The sequence below is a fragment of the Neodiprion pinetum genome, chromosome 3 (assembly GCF_021155775.2).
Source record: "Neodiprion pinetum isolate iyNeoPine1 chromosome 3, iyNeoPine1.2, whole genome shotgun sequence".
NCBI lineage: Eukaryota > Metazoa > Arthropoda > Insecta > Hymenoptera > Diprionidae > Neodiprion > Neodiprion pinetum.
The window spans coordinates 3,274,694-3,291,401 of record NC_060234.1 but is presented as its reverse complement, the minus strand read 5'-3'; the positions used below and the strand labels follow the sequence as shown (position 1 = coordinate 3,291,401).

Genomic DNA, 16,708 nt, shown 5'->3' with positions numbered 1-16,708 from the left:
ACTCCAACTGTAATTACTTCAAGAGTAGTTTAGGTATATTTTAACTTCACGGGGTCGGCGAGGGTTGTTCCTGCAGGCATCCCGACGCTCCGGGTCGCGTCGCGACGCCTGCACAACGACGACGACGTCGACGACCGAGTGCCGAGTCCCTGCGGTGAGCCAAAGTTGGAGAACGGCCATAAATTCATAAGTATTCGCGACTGTGAAATACTAGCCCAGACTTTGGCGTAAAGTACAATTACAGGGCGACCCGGGTGGCGCTGAGTAGCCACGTTTTTCTTTTCTCTTCCTTTTTTTCCCCCTTTCTTATTTTTTTCTTTCTTCTGGACCTCCTGCGTTTTTCCACTCCTTTCCTTTCCCGTGCTCGTTGCGCTCTGCGAAAGAAAGCCGCGACGGAAAAAGCCGAAGAAAACGAGAAGAGTATAGTTCCTTCAGACCGCGGTATGCAGATTAAGAGGTCACTTTTTTTTTATTACTATTCACTTGTGACGATTATCGCAGTCGTTTCGTAAGGTGAGAAGTGAAATGAAAAAATATCAAAACCACTTTCTCAAGTTGATATGGTTTTTCATAGAAATCAAATAATCAATTTATCAACCGTTAATCATATATGCAGTTGTGCCAATTTTGTGCGAAGAAAAATTTTCAAATTGCCGTAAACTCGCGTTGTTTTTTTTTTTTGGTAATCCGAAACAAAAGCAAAAAACTTATTATCGAGACGAAAGGGCTGAACAAGAAAAGATTCACGGGCAGAGAAAGTTCGATGGGCTGTTAGATATGTACATATATCAATTTTACATATACACACACACACATATATTTATATTTTTTTCATTATTTATATTAATAGATCCGAAATTATTAATATTTTTAATATTATTAAAATTATTAATAATTTCGGATCTGCATTCCGTCAAATATATGCATATATTTATTGTTCAGTTGATAATTCTTGGTTTATAATACATATAAATTAATTTTTGTTGTATTTACGAAAAAAAAGCATAATTTTAAACAGTCCGAAGTTTGAGGCTCGATATTTTTGAAACGGCTGGATTTACGCAAAATGTCAATCAGATCTTTTTTGTAGAGCATCAAATTTCCTATAAGACCTGATTTTGTCATACTTATGAAGTAGCTCGTTATCCCATCACAAAATTCCAAAGTTCAAAAAAAAATTTTCCCATGTTATTTAAATGGGAAATAGAAAATTACAAATCGCCACCTCTAAATATTAATATTAAGAGCTTATATTTTCACAGGGTCATTTTCTAGAGATACTCTGACGATTTTTCAATGTTCTTTGAAAAAAAAAAAATAGTCGGTTTTTTTGGGACACTCTAATATATATATATATATTTATATATATGTATATATATTCATTATGCGTGTATACACACACGTGCATGTACATCATGTATACACTTTTTCGATGAGTTTCTGAGAGCCATTACTCGTCAGTCCTTCGATGCGTTCCAAAGCTGGGAAATCTCATGAGCTTTCAGCGATGACGAACCTTCGTCGTTTCACTTTTCTTTCGAAATCGTCTTTCCTTACATTTTATCCACCCCCCTTTATTTTGCCCAGCTTGAACATCGCGCCGAGCTAAGATATCAACCGGGAAAAGGAAAACGTATACAACGAATGAAAGAAAAATCATCATTCGTATGACTGGATCCTGCACAGCTTATATAAAAAAAAACCAAATGAACGTGATTATTATTGATCATCATATTATTGGTATTTTAGATACTTGTTGGAATTTCACCAAGGAGTGGAAATTTTTTTTTTTCTTTAAATAAAAAAAAACTGGATAGTAAATGTGAATATAAAAATGATTCGACAAATGCGAACAAAAATGATTCATTGAGAAAAAATATATAGAACAAGCTGGAGAAATAGTTCTTTAACGATACTTTTCATCACCGTGAAAAGGAAAGAGTCTGTCGGTTTGTTCGACAAACTTTCGCAATGATCTTGAAAACGGTAGAGTGAAAAGTTTGAAACCGATAGGACTTGGCAGTCAAATGCTAAAGTTTGGAAAGAAAAAGAAATTTGTATATATACAAATTAGGAAATCATAACTATTTAATTTTATTCAGAAATATTATACGTTTGTCGGTAAAACCTTGAAAAGTGATATTATTCCGGGTAGAAGCGAAATTTCCGATTAAACAGGACACGGCAATATTTTTCACGCCGATCATTTCGTTGTAAAATTTTCCAAGCTTCAGATTTTTTTCATCCAGCCATTTCGAACTTTTTCCGATTTAGTTACTAGCAGTTTAGTTTCATCGTAATTTCTTTAAGAACCCCTTTGTTCGGCTTCGAGAGTTTCGACAACGCAAAGATAGGTTGAAATTTTCAAAAGTGTTTTTCAACCAAAACCAAAACTTTTCCCACATCACCAAAGGTGATGAGAAGTGAAAAAATGGCGTCAAGATATTCATCGGACCGAAAAATCTTCAAGGATGAAAATGTCCCTTGTCGTTGTTCCAACGTGATCCGTAATTGTTCAAGGAAGCACATCGGAGTATCGCCATGAGAATCGTGGAGGATCCTCTCTCTGTTCCGGATAACGAGGTTTTACTCCTGGGTCCTGATTACGTTAAATCCTGCACGTACACAGCGAAAGCCCGGCAGCGAGCATCAAGAAATACAAATAAGGCGGAGAGCAGAAACGGGAAAAGAGATCCACTCAAACAAACACACACGTGCATTATAAACGCGATTCATTTCCCTGTCGACCGACGCCGCTGCCGCTGGATGTTGTATGTCGTATGTTGTATGTTGTAGGTTGTAGGTTGTAGGTTGGAAGCGAATGGGGCGGCTCGCCTCCCCTGCTTTGTGATTTCGTTCCTCGATCTGACAAAGGACCGTCGTTTTCGTTATTAGCTGGTCAAAGCGAGGCTCGCGGATTCAAAGGGGAGCTTTGGGTCCTGCAGGGAATCTGACGGAATAAACCGTTTTTGTCCAATCACGATGCAGGTGCTCGTTTCGCAGCTACGCGCACTCAAATACTAACGTTGCCTGCATGTTTCACCTATTTTTTACCTCCATTTTTCCAATTTCATGTTTCTTTTTCTTTTTCTTTTTGTGTATTTTTTTCTTCTCTTCTTCAGCGCGGCTGCAGCAACGGTGGAAGCGGCAACGTACTTCAATTATTTGTATACAGTGCACGAGACGTAAGTTGAGTAAGAGTGTGACAAAGCTTTTGGATTACCTCCGTAAAACAAAGTTTTTCCATTTTTTAGTCTTCCTTTACGTATTTTTTCTTTCCGGTAATCACTGGAAGAAATTCCATTTTCGAAACGGCCGATCCATCGTCTGTTATTGTAATTTATTAAATAAAGTCAAATATTGACGGTCAATTTTTGAGACTGTTTTTGATCGAAAACTTTGTATTTTTCAATATTCTTATACGTGATAGGATCTGCATTTCAGTGTCAGTTTGACGGGGCGGAGTTAAAATTACGAATTTTCAAAATTGCGAGAGCGTCAAATTCCGAATTTCTTGGTGGTAAAAAACTTAAAGTGAAGAAATCAAACTTTCGCGAAACATCAAAGTTCCGAAAGCGCGAAAATGAGAGAATTACAAAATCTGAAACATCGGAATTCCGAATGATCAAAGATTTTCAGTTCTGGAAATTTTCGGTTTAGTGAAATTCGACAATTTTCATCTTTCCTTGTTTCGCGTTTTCGATATTTTTACGTTCGGAATCCTGGTCATCCTGATTTTTGGTTTTTCTGATTTTCTTACTCCCACCTGTTGAAAAAACTACGCTCCGCGAATATATTTCAATTTTCGAAATTTACTTCCCGTGATTCCGCTATAGATCGAAACTTGAATTTTCAGAATCTTGAATTTTGGAACTCTGAGCCGTCGGGCTTCCGACCACTCGAAACTTTGTTGTTTCTTCAAAGTTTGATTTCTTTACTTCAAGTTTCGCCATGAAATAATTCGGAATTAGGCACTTTCGGAACTTTTCAAATTCGGAACTTCGGTCTCGCCCCAGTTTGGTAAGTGCAGCTCGTGCTCTTGCTGCGAGGGATGACAAGAGAGGGAGTAATTGGAGCTTGTTGGAAAACCGCATCCGGTGTAGAACCAGAACCTCAACTGGTCCGAACGACCACGATATGCGGTGTACATGCACATCGGAATGTGTGCGATTCCAATTCGTTGATGTTAACGACGTCTCTGCAGTACACGCAAATCCCATTCCAAGACCTTTCGAGCCCATTGTACGATCGTACGAAGCATTGTAAGTACCTTTCGCGTTATTGGCACGCACGTGTATACACGCACATATATGTGTGAAATTTCCCATTTAAACAAGACGCGAAAAAATTATTGTTACAGATGCCAACAACGCTTCTCATTTGTCAAATTGATTTCGACACACTTCCCAACGAAGCTAAAAATCTGAAATAATTCAAACGCGATTCTTCTCGTCACAATCTATCGATTCCAGGGATGAAAAGTATACTTTGAAAAATTACAACGACCACCCTGTTAGAAATGGGTGTTCGTAGGGGGTAGTTTTCGAATCTTTCCAATCCCCTCTCATTCTATTTTCAGTTAGTTTTCCCTCACGCTCGCTGCATTCTCCGAGGGAAAGAAGCAAATTCTTCAGTACGCCGAGTAATCCTCGATAAATTAGTACTTGATGCAAAAATAGGTGGCACCCAGCCGCTGGATAGCCCCTAGAGTTCCCTTTCTCCAAATTCCGGAGTTTCGAGAAGAAGCGAAACGTTTTTCGCTAATGAATTTTTAAGTTTTAACTTGGCTTCCTCGTCCTCCTCCTCCTCCTTCCTCTCCGGCTATACTCAAAGTCGGAAAGTTGGCCTTTTCTCTCCGCGTATTATAAACGCTGAATTTAAATTCCTTTCATTGAAAATTACTCCCCCTTCCCCACCTTCCTCCCCCTCCACCGCCTCTTTCCTCACTCGCGTGAAGATCGGGGCAGACAGTTTTTTTTTTTTTTACCTTTCAGTTTTGGCGCATTAATTTTTTTATTTTTCATCATTCCGTTGGTCAGGAATTTTTACAGTCGCTCGCTTTGACCTTTCGAACACGTTTTATTACCCTACAATTTTCTAGATTGCAAGCACCGGATAAAAAATGAAACGTTGTGCATTCATTTTGCCAATTTCCAAATGTTTCATCACGTACAGTTACGAAGGAGATCCCTTCTTTTTTTTTTTCTTCTTAACTAGCGATATTCATTTTCTAAATAACGAAAATCGCTTTGACGCACTGTGGATGTAGTAAATTTTGCACGAACAAGTCTGCGAAAGAAATGAAATGTGAATTTTCCGTCACAGATTTTTAACACTCGATCGTAAAATCAAGCGAAACGTATCCAGAAATGAAAAGCTGTCAAATATTGAGCAAAATATGATTCATCTTATGAAATTATTGACAGCCAACATTTCGAATAGAAAATGTGATTAATGAAATAACTTAGCTAGCCACCTAAAAACGGATTGCAATAAAATTTCCGAGAAAACTGACAAGAAAGTTCTTGTCAATACAATTTTCTGATTACACATTCGTTACACCTGATTAAAATACTAATATTATTATTTTGAACAATTCCAACGCACGTGAAAAAACGCGATCCTGAAGCGGGCTATGAAGGAAAAAATAGTTGAAAAAAATAAATAAATAAATAAATAAAATAGCGAAGCGGGGAGAAGGGTGAAGGAAAACATGAATAAAAAACGAAAAATTGAAAGAGATCGGCGGGAAGGAAAAGAGAGGAGTGAATAAGAAGAAATTCTCTCAAGGCTATTTTTCTTGCCGAGCCAGGGGCTGAAGAATTAAGAGTGGAAAAGAAGCCGGGTCCTTCGGTCTCTTCGGCTCTCGGCCGAGTCGCGAGAAAATTAGTGGACAGGGAACGAGGAGGGGATAGAAATAGAGGAAAGAGACGAGGGAGATAGCCGGCGGCATGAGTAGAAAGAAAAATGGATAGCAAGGGGCGAGAAGATTGGTGGAGCTTGCGAAATGAATTTCTGCCCCGAGGTAGGAAAAATTTTAATTACTTTCAATTGATACCGAGGAAAGGAGATTCACGAGCTTTTGCGAATTCCGCGAAAGAATCGCGGTCGGAAATCATTTCGTTCCAAAGTTTCGGCCCGCGGTTGGGATTTTTCTATGGGTGAAAAAAAAATGTTGCAAAACGACGTTTTTCGAATTAAGAAAATATTTCTATCCAGCTGTTGAACGCGTTTCATCGTTTACGCACAATTCGTTTTTCACCGAGAAAATTTTTATGGAAAATTAAAAGATGCGTGAATATGTTTTTACCAAAGGTTTCAAGCCTCTTGTACTTTTGGTTATAGAAAATATTCTAGCGATTCTAGAATTCTAGTAAAAAATTGAGAATTCGATCGAGCTAGTCATCGAATTTTTTCAATATTCCGTAACTTCCGGTTATAAAATCACGCACAGTTTAGCTTTTTAGTACATGATAATTCCTACGATTTTATATAAATTTTTACAAAATAACTGTGTTACATCTTTTTTTTTTGCCGTTGTTGATCTGCGAAATCCTCTTCAATTAATTTCCGATCAACTCAACGTCCAAGCTGATTCTTAAATAAATATATAACGAAAAATCATCATTTGACAGAAGAATTTGGAACTTTTAGTCCTCCTAAGATTCAAAGAAACAAAAAAAAAATATAAATAAATAAAAAATCGTTTAAAAGCTCCTACGCACCATTGTGCACTTTTGCACAAAAGCTTCGCTAATTCGTCGAAAAAATCTTGCATGTATATTTTACCTAAATTCTGAGCAGACCCATCGAGAAAACCATAGAAGAGTGAGAAAGAGAGAAAGTGATAAATAAAATATGAAATGGAAAATAGCGAATGTGGAAAAGCTTTTTCCCGCTTCGAAGATTCCACGCCAGGATTTCCAACCAGCAGATTCCAGACATGCATGAGAAACGTTTATTTCACAGCTTCAGAATCGCTGCTCGCGTTTATCGGACTTATAAGTTTGTCCTTATGTATTATACACACACACACATATATATGTATATATACATTTGTCTGTAAAATGTTTTATCGCAGTTGCGAAATAAAACTTTTGCAAAACTGAAACTACAGGCGTAATCCACCTTGAATCGCCGAGAAAAGAATTTCAACGAGCAGTGTGCCAATTTTCCTTTTAATTTTCCTAATTGAAGTTGCCTTGGCAGAGAGAAAAATGAAGAAAAAATTTCTGATTAAAAATTACAAACCGTTATTAACGCCTCGTATGCACTTTACAAGCGAAAACAAAATCTCAACATCGTCGCGTGTCTGGAAAAATTCTCTCCGCTCGGTACACTGCTCGCATTTCCACCCGTCTGTTTCGTTTTACGAGTAGCAAGAAATTCGACTTCCATCCGTTTCTTGGCCTCTTTATTTAAACGCCACACTAACGCGTAATTATGCAATTTCTCACCGTTTTACATAATTCCAACTTTCCGAAATAAGAAGCATAAGAATTTAATAACAATTTGAATGAGAACAATGAGAAATATTGCAGTGTATCGAAAAGAAAAAAATTGAACCTGAACAAAGAGGCAAAATTTTAAACAATAATTTTTAATTCTAAATAACAATTGTAATAATGAAAATGAGACAGACGGATAGACATTAAGACTATATGATTTACGATCGTGGTTAAATTTTTTTTTCCGAGGGGGGTGGGGGGAGGGGGTTAAACCTCCGAATCAACCTTACGCAGTTTCCAGCTGTGCATTCAGTATTTTTTCATTCTGTATAATCGAACAATTGCAAATGACGAAAATAACAGCGTGGCACTCTTGCTTGAAGGAAAAAAAAAATACATAAAATATCCACCCCCCGAGTTTTAAAGATAGCTAATTTATCTAGGACTCGTTGGATTTTCACCGAATTTCCAAAAATGAAACACCGGTAAACAGATCGACGAAAATTGAGTGAAATTAATGATTGACGTTCCAATTTACATTCGATCGACATTTCCGTTTCGTTTTTGTTTCCGGTTTCGTTTTTTGTTCAACTTTATTTTGCTATTAATTCCGGGTGATTACCGGTGACGTGCAAATGAAAAAAAAAAAAAAAAAAAAAAAAAAACACGAAAGAAAGAAACGAACGAAATCGAAAACAAAAAACGTCCAAAAATTCATTTATCAAAGCACCCGATTCACAGATTTCTAAAACGCCGTTATTCACCCCATGAAAACTGGAGACTGGGGGGGTGGGAGGAAGCAAGGAAGGAAGGAAGGAAGGAAGGAAGGGCACGACTGCAGAGGGGTCCGCGTCTTTCTGTGAAACGGGTTGACATTGATTAAAACGTTTCTCTCTATTGTTTCAACAAATAACCACCGAGCAATTCCAACCCCGGTTGCATCCACCCTCTCTCGAACTGTTTCACCGTAGCTGCTGCCACAGCGTGGTGTTTTTTACGAGATTGTACTTAGTATGGGAAAATCTTTGGTACACCGTTAAAAAAAAAAAAAAAAAATACTGTAGCGGTTCGCAAGTCAGTTTTTCGAATTGCAAGACAGATACGTTTGGAAAAAAAAAAAAAAAACTCCGTATTGATTATCTCGATTTTCGTTATAAATTTATACAACTAACCAAGCAATATTGTACAAAATTTTTTTAGGTTCAGAAGAATTGGTTAAATGAAAGTAACTTGTAACGTATGTACATTAAAGTGATTAAAAAAAACACGAGCTTATGATTTTTTTCACGCACGCCTTTTGAAAGTTTCGAGATGTAAAATTAATGACACAGTCATAAGGAGAACGTATATAATCAACTTTTAGAGGTCGCTCAAATCGTTTGGAAGTCTTTTTTCAGCATTTTTCGTTACAAAAAAAAAAAAAAAAAAAAATATTACATCTCCTAAAAAAAATTCGAATTGATGTAAACCCTGGTTTCTACATGGCTTTCACATCCCGGCTATATCAATAATAAGAAAAAAAAACAATTATAATTCCGCTAAGAAATAGTTGAGTGAAGAGAAAAATAAAAAATTGCGTCAAGTTTTGGCCTTTTTTTGATCATTTCAAAACAGTCTCACGACTTTTGTTTTCGGCCGATTTTGTTCTTCCTAATGAAGATTTGTTTGTTAATTAAGTCTGGGAGAATAGTGGAAAAATTCATCAAGCAACAGGATATTTCACCCGCTTCTCCGTCGGTGCCTTAAAGAACACGTTTATTCGCTTTCGAAATTTCGTGAATCTTGGCTTTAGTAACTAAATTCAGTCGTCGTGAAATATCTATTGCATCTTAAGAAATGCAGTTTAGTGCCAAGATGGAAAATAAGATCGGTAAGAAGGTAAGATTTGTGTGACTTGGCAATACGCAGCATTTTTTAAGAGGCATAAACATTTCATTGCGGCTTAATTTAGTTACTGAATCGAGGATTGATGCAATTTCAAAAGCAAATAAACGTTTTCTTCAAGGTATTGAGGAGAAGATGGTGAAATGTCCTGTTGCTCGACGAATTTTTCCACGATTCCGCCGAGATTGATCGACAAAAAAATTTAGACTGCGTAAAATAACATCCTCTGAAAACGAAAGTCATGAGACTGTTTTGAAAAGATCGAAAAAAGTTCGGAAAAAGGCCAAAACTTGACGCAATTTTCTATTCGTATCTTTACTAAACGGTTTCTGTTTTTTTTTTTTTCATTCATTTTGAACCACCATAGCAAATCCACCATTAAGAATTTGGAAACTGTGTCGTTAGATTCGTCATCGGTTACCCAAAAAAACCTCCGCTTACCAAATTCTACCAAAAATCGGAAAACCTTTAGATTCTCTTCATTCTGCCATATTGGATCGGTATTTTGGATTTTGCGATCTGACTTCAGATTCGTGATTAAGCGACCGAAGAAAGTTCACGGTGCCAATTTTCATTCAGACCCAATCATCCATTTGCAAGATATCATAATTATCGGAGGGTGATTCTATAAACTTCAAACGGTGGAGATATCTGATGAAAAGTCAACTTTTGATTTTTGGTGTGATAACAAATAACGATAACTTCCTTTATTTTCTCTGAAAACAGTGAAACGGGAAGTTGAAAAAGAAAGAGAATAAAAAAACACCGCATGAACATTTTCCCTTCGTGTTTTTTTTTTTTTTTTTTTTTTTTTACGGCAAAATTAGGTGAAGCTTTACGCGTATAGACCGTGGATGTTTTGCCGTTGAATCATAATTTTCGTGTCTAGGTGCAGGTGGTACATCCGAGGGAACCTTGTACGCGGTAATTAATGGAGGCTTGTGAAAAGGTTCGCTTAATCATTTTATTAATTAATACCAAGAGTCTAACGTCGAGCCGTGTCCTCAGCGTTAGTTACGTTACTTTTTTCATTGTATTTTTTGTTTTTTTTGTCGCGCAGCTGCCAACGAAGCGGGATTAAATAATTTATTTTCAACAATTTTTCGATTCTTATTATTAATCGTACCTTGTGTAACAATATTACGTGTACATATGTATGAACATTATACGTGAATATCTGCGTGTACATTAATCACCAGGTTTGATAATAATACGCGTGCGTTTAAAAAGGTGTTACAGACGATATCCGATGTTGCGCAGATTCTCGATATCGGATTTCCATCTCTTTCTCTCATTTTTTTTTTTTTTTTATTTTCCCATCTCGAGGATAATATCGTGCACGAGTATCGCGTGATTATAAAACGTGGCACGTTACGACATATCGACGAATTTTTCTACCGTATGCCTGTAAAGGTATGCATGTATATCCTGCGCTGACAGCTTATCGATAAATTGCATTCCACGAGTAATTACTTATACGCGTGATAAACGATCGCTACCCTTATTTTCATCATTGTATTATAAGTTGTGGAAAATTGCTTCGCTGCGTTCGATCGCAAGAAATAACCGCGAGCCGGATTTAAAAATGCAATACGCGAGTGGAAATAAGTAACAAATACGTTCAAGGATATATATTGGCTATCCATTTTCAACCAACAGTAAATCTCGTCGACGATATTGAATATTTTGTGATGAGAAAAAATTTGAAAAAAGTCGACCATAACAAAGACGATGAGAAAATTAAATTTCAATAATAATAATACCCAAGTGTTATCATCAAATTGTTTAAATAAAACATTGGTTAATTTTTAGGGAACGTTTTTCTTTTTTTTATTATTCTAACAATGTTAAATAAATCCCTTGATTTTTTCGAACACACATGTATTTGTAAAGAATTTTCTTGAAATTTCTATTTTCGGAAATTTGTAAAAGCTGTATTCTTATCGTGTTTATTGCGGTTAATTTTTTCGGATTCTTACCTCATCGCAAAGTATTCGATATCGTCGACGAGACTCACTTTTTCGTTGACAACGTGTAAACTCGATACCAATTTCACACCTGGTGTTGTTTTCAAAATTGTCATCGCAAGCGCAGATCGAAGCTTCGATATTGCTGGCGGAAAAGGATCATTTCGTTATTTCTACAGCTAGAATAAAATTGAGCAAAGCTGAAAAAATAAAAAAAAAGGAAAATCAGCAAATCCTCGAATAATCAGGGTGTATTGTGTAACGGATTCCCAGAGCTACCGGATCCCTCGGAAGTCTTAAAGCCTCGTCTCAGACGGATTTCAGGGCACTGAAAGGGTCGTCGACCAGACCGAGTACCTTATATATACACCGAGATTGTTGGGTACTTGTTATTGCTGCTGCTGCCGCTTCTCCACGACGACGCGACAAGAAGAGGGCATATTCATGAAAAAGGTGCAATCAGCCGACGCACGTCTCGTCGGTCTGACGATACTAGCGACGGGCAAGAAAGACGCCTGAAATTCGCGGATCAGACGGCGAAACGCGTGCCCTGATAAATTAACTACGCTGTCGAAAAAAATTTACCTAAACGCAATTTCCCGGTAGGTCGACTCTGTAAATATATTCTTGTTATTTGTTACATTTCTATTTTTTGACATTTCAAGTTTTTGTAATTGAAATTTGTCACTTTTTTTTTACTTAGTCGTACACTAAAAAATGGTTAGATCACCCAAAAAATTGATCGGACTTGTCGGGACATTTTTTTTTTTTTCTAACCGTGTATTCGGTAGAAAGTCTCGGCTCTGTGTTTTATTTTTCTTTTTTTTTTTTTTTTTTTGCGTCACAGGGAATCCGGGATCTGGCTGAAATTTGATCCCCAAAATTAGATACCCGATGATGATTTGAATCACAAATTTGACGTACAAACTATACAGTTGTAGAATAAGTACGAATTTTTTAACATTCGCGATTTTCGATGAATCCTCAAAGAAATTTTTACCCCATTTCAACATGTTTTGAAACAATTTTTTTTTCACCATTTCCCTGTTCACAACGTCGATTATCATACCGAAGAATTTGAGGGCGAAAATTTAGATTCTTGGAAAAAAAATTTGCAGGTAGCCTCTGAATTTTTGAAATATTACCAGCGCCTCTCGTTAATATTTCAATATATTTCTTTATTCAAATCGTTTTCATTCCTTATTTGGTTTTCCGCATAAATTATTTTTGCAGCTAGAAAATGCAGTATCAATTTTTCTCAAATCTACATTATGCGTAGAAATTTTTTAACTTTTAACAAACATTTACACGGGCACTAATAATTATAATTCCAATATCCTCGATTGACGTAGAAATTAATTAATAAGCACGAAAATTCGGAACTCCTTGATTCTGGGTCGATTTCAACGAGTGTACAAAAATTTGACCTCGTAAGAAGCAAGGAAGGAGAAAACAAAAATGGTACAAACTCGTCGTGGGTTTTGATCCGTCACGCGAAACACGGACGAAGAGGGTGAGAAGATTCGCGACGTCGCGAGGAAAAGGGGGAGGCACTAGAAACCCGAATGACGGGGGCGAGATAGGAGGCTCGGTTACAAGTAGGGGAGAAGGACCAGAGCCAGACAACAATAAGGGGTTAAAGTGTCGAGCTCTTCAGCTCGCTGTGGAGAAGCCAACGGATATCAATCTGAGGACGTTAATTTCTGGCCCTTTGTTACGTCAATACCAATCTGCCGTCCCTTGGCCCTTGACGCTTTCGATTTTCCCGTTATTCTACTTTTACTTTTCATCCCCTTTTCACCAGCACCGTTATATATGTATTCATAATTATTCATGTTTTTGGGAATTGCAATATTTTTTATTTTCTTCTCATCATCGTATAACTCTGTTCGCGTATCATCTTATACGTTGTCTGATTTATATCGTGCGACAAGGAAAAAAAAAAAAAAACGAAAAACGCTTGAAAGACGCTTTTTAAAAGATGAAAAGCTATTTCTCCAAAAGATAATATACCCATACGTAAGAATCTCAATCAACCGAATCGTCCTTAGAATATTTCGTTACAGTACACAAGCTTCTGAATTGTTCACGGATTTTTATTTTTCTTTTTTTTTTCTTTTCGAAGCACTCGAGGATTTTCTCACAGTCATCATTCCACAAATGAAAAGAAAAAACGAATTCGCGTATCTCCGACGCAACGTTTGTAAAATATCAAGCCCACGACGACTCGAACGATACTATCAACGAAAACCGTAGCCGGTGTAAAGAAGAATTCTTTATCAAATATCGTAAAAAAAATGTTATTATCACGGAGTCGATTGAACCGCCCAACGATACGATGCAGGATGGAAAAAAGTCCGGGTAAAGACTTGCAGCGATTTGAATCCTCGGTGGTTTCGAGATAGCTGCACGGTCTCTCGGGTGAAGTAGACAAAACTAGGGTGGAAAATAGAAATCCGAGGAGGATAACACCTAGGAATATCACGTTGACTCCACCACCCCGTCCTCCGGTAATAAAACGCAATGATATACGAGTATCGAAAGCGTTCAGCGTTCCTCGCCGCCCGGAGTACGTGCCCTGAGAGTGAAATAAACAGGAAATAACGCGTCCGCTTGGCGGTGAGGGGAAAATACCAAGTATACACATTGCGCATAGAGGGCAGCGGTGCGCAAGAACAACGGGCGAAACCCGGGGATATTTTTTGGGAAACGGGTAGGGAGGTTCACCCTTTTTACCCTCCCGTCAAGCAACGCGGCGTGCGGGCATTCCGTCACGTTCCGAGACGCCTGATCCCGTATTCCACGGGGCTTCTTCGCGACGTTGAACCCGCAAAAAATGATGCAAAACCCTTTCGAGTGATACTTTTCACCCCTTTACTTTCTTCCATCAGACATGACGCTTTTCTCTCCGAGCATTCTTCGCCACGAGTTGAATGAATTTCGAACACCTCTTCGGTGCGAAATAAGATAAGGCGTTGAAAGTGCCGAGTGTTTGAGATGATTAGGGTTAAAGGGGTTAATAGTGTTAACGTGTTCATAGTGTTGGGAGTGTCCAGGTGTTCGGAGTATTAAATCAGTGGTCAAGTGTTGAGGTGTTGAAAAATTTTTAACTGACGAAAGTGTTAAAACCGATGAAGGTGTTAAGACTGATTGATATGTTGAAACTGATAAAGGTGTCAAAAGGTGTTCAAAGTTTTAAAAGTTTTAAAAGTGTTTCAAGTGTTAAGAACGTTGAAAGTATAAAAAACTTCAAGAGTATTGAACGTGTTCTGAGTGTTAAAATTGTTAAAGGCGTCAATGTGTCAAAAGTGTTACAAGTTTTGATAGTTTTAAGAGTATTAAAAATATTTAAAGTGACTGAAGCGTTAAGAATATTAAAATTATTGAAAGCATTGAAAGTGTTAAAGGTGTTTATGGTGTTGAAAGTATGTACAAAGACTGAAGTGACTATAAAAGTTGACCGGGTTAAATTTTCGATAAACACAATATTTTCCTAACTTAAAAAGACACATTAAAACCATCGAATTTCATTTAAGAAGCTGATAATACGTATTGTAATGACTAATTGTATAGCAATTGTACAATTATTGTCTTTTGTTGTGTCATTTTTTCTAACACCGTACCGTACGTCCATCATTCGATCCATTCTTTTCCCAGCCTTTTTTCATCGAGTAATCAAAAGTAATCAAGTATTCATGTAACACGATGTACAGAGAATCAATCATTCAAACTGAAAAAAAAAAAAATTTGTCACGATTGTTCGGAATTGACCGAACGATGCAATTGTTGTGAAATTGATTTATAAAAAGAAAACGGTGAAACTATCTGTCCAACTTTTTTCGATTTCGTTGTTCAACGTTATGTTTTATTATTAAGAGTCGCAGTGATACTCTTCGGCGTTGAGATTCAATTGAATAAACTTGATTTAAATTTTAACTTATTTGACTTCTTCATTACTCATTGTTATTAATTATCTCTCAACCGAAGCCCGTGCGCTATAACGCTCGATACCGAGGTTAAATATGTAAAAAATATTGCCTCGTGTCAAGCTTCGCGAAAATTTTAAGCTCGTTGAAGAATATTACAGACGGGGGGGTTGTGCAATATCAATTTTTCTTTTGTTCGCCATCTTCTTCTTTTTCATTCCGTTAACTGACTTATTATTCTCCCGCAATCCTTTCTCGTTATCACCTGTCAACTACCCGCGGCGATTGGTGCAGGTAATTATTATGTAACCGCATATTGTACCCGTTGCAAGGCGAATATTTTCCCTATCTTTTTATTCAATGTTATTTGATTTTTTTATTTAATTTTCATCCTTTTCAAGGACCGTGCCTCGTTCTTATCCTTCGTTATGATTTCGACATATTGGCGTTGAGAGAGAAGAAGAACAACCGTATAAAATTTAAGATGAAAAAAGAAATGAAAAAGATGACTCACCCATCGCCGGTGCGTAAATATTAAGGTAGAGGCAATCTTCACTCTGGTTACGAAGATACGGCAGTAATCTTCTCAGGTATTCCAATCGCCCTTTAGGCATTTTTTCCAGCGCTTCCTGCTCGTTCGTTATGTCAGGAATTTTTTGAGGGCAGACGGGACCCACCGAGTCTGATAATCTGTGAAATCAGAAATGATCAGCCGTGAAACTTTTCACCCAACTCTTTATATCAAAGCTGTAAAATTGCTTCGACAAGTGCGCAAAATAGTGCATTCCCGCACTAGCGCGGAAATTGAACAATTACGATGAAACGAACCGACACAAATCACTGGCGTATCAATGATCATTTGATCCAATTTTGTTTCATCAATTTTTAGTTCGTTAATTTTTCCACTTTCAACATTGATAGTCTTCGTGGATTGATTTCATTTTTGAATCAATAGTTGCCGATATGATGTTTTTCCAACTGATTGTAAGTGCGTGAAATTCGTTTTTGCGACCCTAAATGAGTGCGCATAATCGTACATTCCCGCACTATTACGGGAATTGAATAGAAATGTCTGTTCAAGTACTGTAGCTAGATATTTTGATTCAATTCCCGCTCAAGTGCGGGAAAGCTCTATTTTGCGCACTCGGTTACGTGAAGAAAATATCGGTCATTGCGAGAATCGACTCGAAATGTCTTTTTTGGTAGTACAATTAGATATTTTAATTCAATTGCCGTACGAGTGCGGGAATGTACTGTTTTTCACACAAGTTTGGGCACGCAAAATCAAACTTTGCGCCCTCGCTTAGGAAAAGAGAATATCGGCATTATTGATTCGAAAATGAAATCGATCCACAAAAACAATCGATGTCAAAAGTCAAAAAATCGCCGAACGAAAAATTGAAAAAATTAAGGTTGGATCGATCAATCATCGATACGTCAGATATCCGTTCCGGTTTGTCTCGCCATAGTTTATCCAACATCG

The 16,708-nt window shown here is 37.3% G+C and overlaps 2 protein-coding genes across 3 annotated transcripts in view; one reads left to right on the top strand and one right to left on the bottom strand.

Moving 5' to 3' along the window:
* Positions 1 to 16,708, top strand: part of NLG-3 (neuroligin 3) — a 551,048-nt gene that overhangs the window by 174,625 nt on the left and 359,715 nt on the right. The gene's annotated exons all lie outside the window — the stretch shown is intronic.
* Positions 1 to 16,708, bottom strand: part of NLG-4 (neuroligin 4) — a 260,340-nt gene that overhangs the window by 178,164 nt on the left and 65,468 nt on the right. For both annotated transcript variants that reach the window (XM_046615827.2, XM_046615828.2), the window contains one exon: positions 15,740 to 15,915. In XM_046615827.2, coding sequence (XP_046471783.1) covers positions 15,740 to 15,915 — 176 coding nt within the window. The remainder of the gene's footprint in view (positions 1 to 15,739; positions 15,916 to 16,708) is intronic.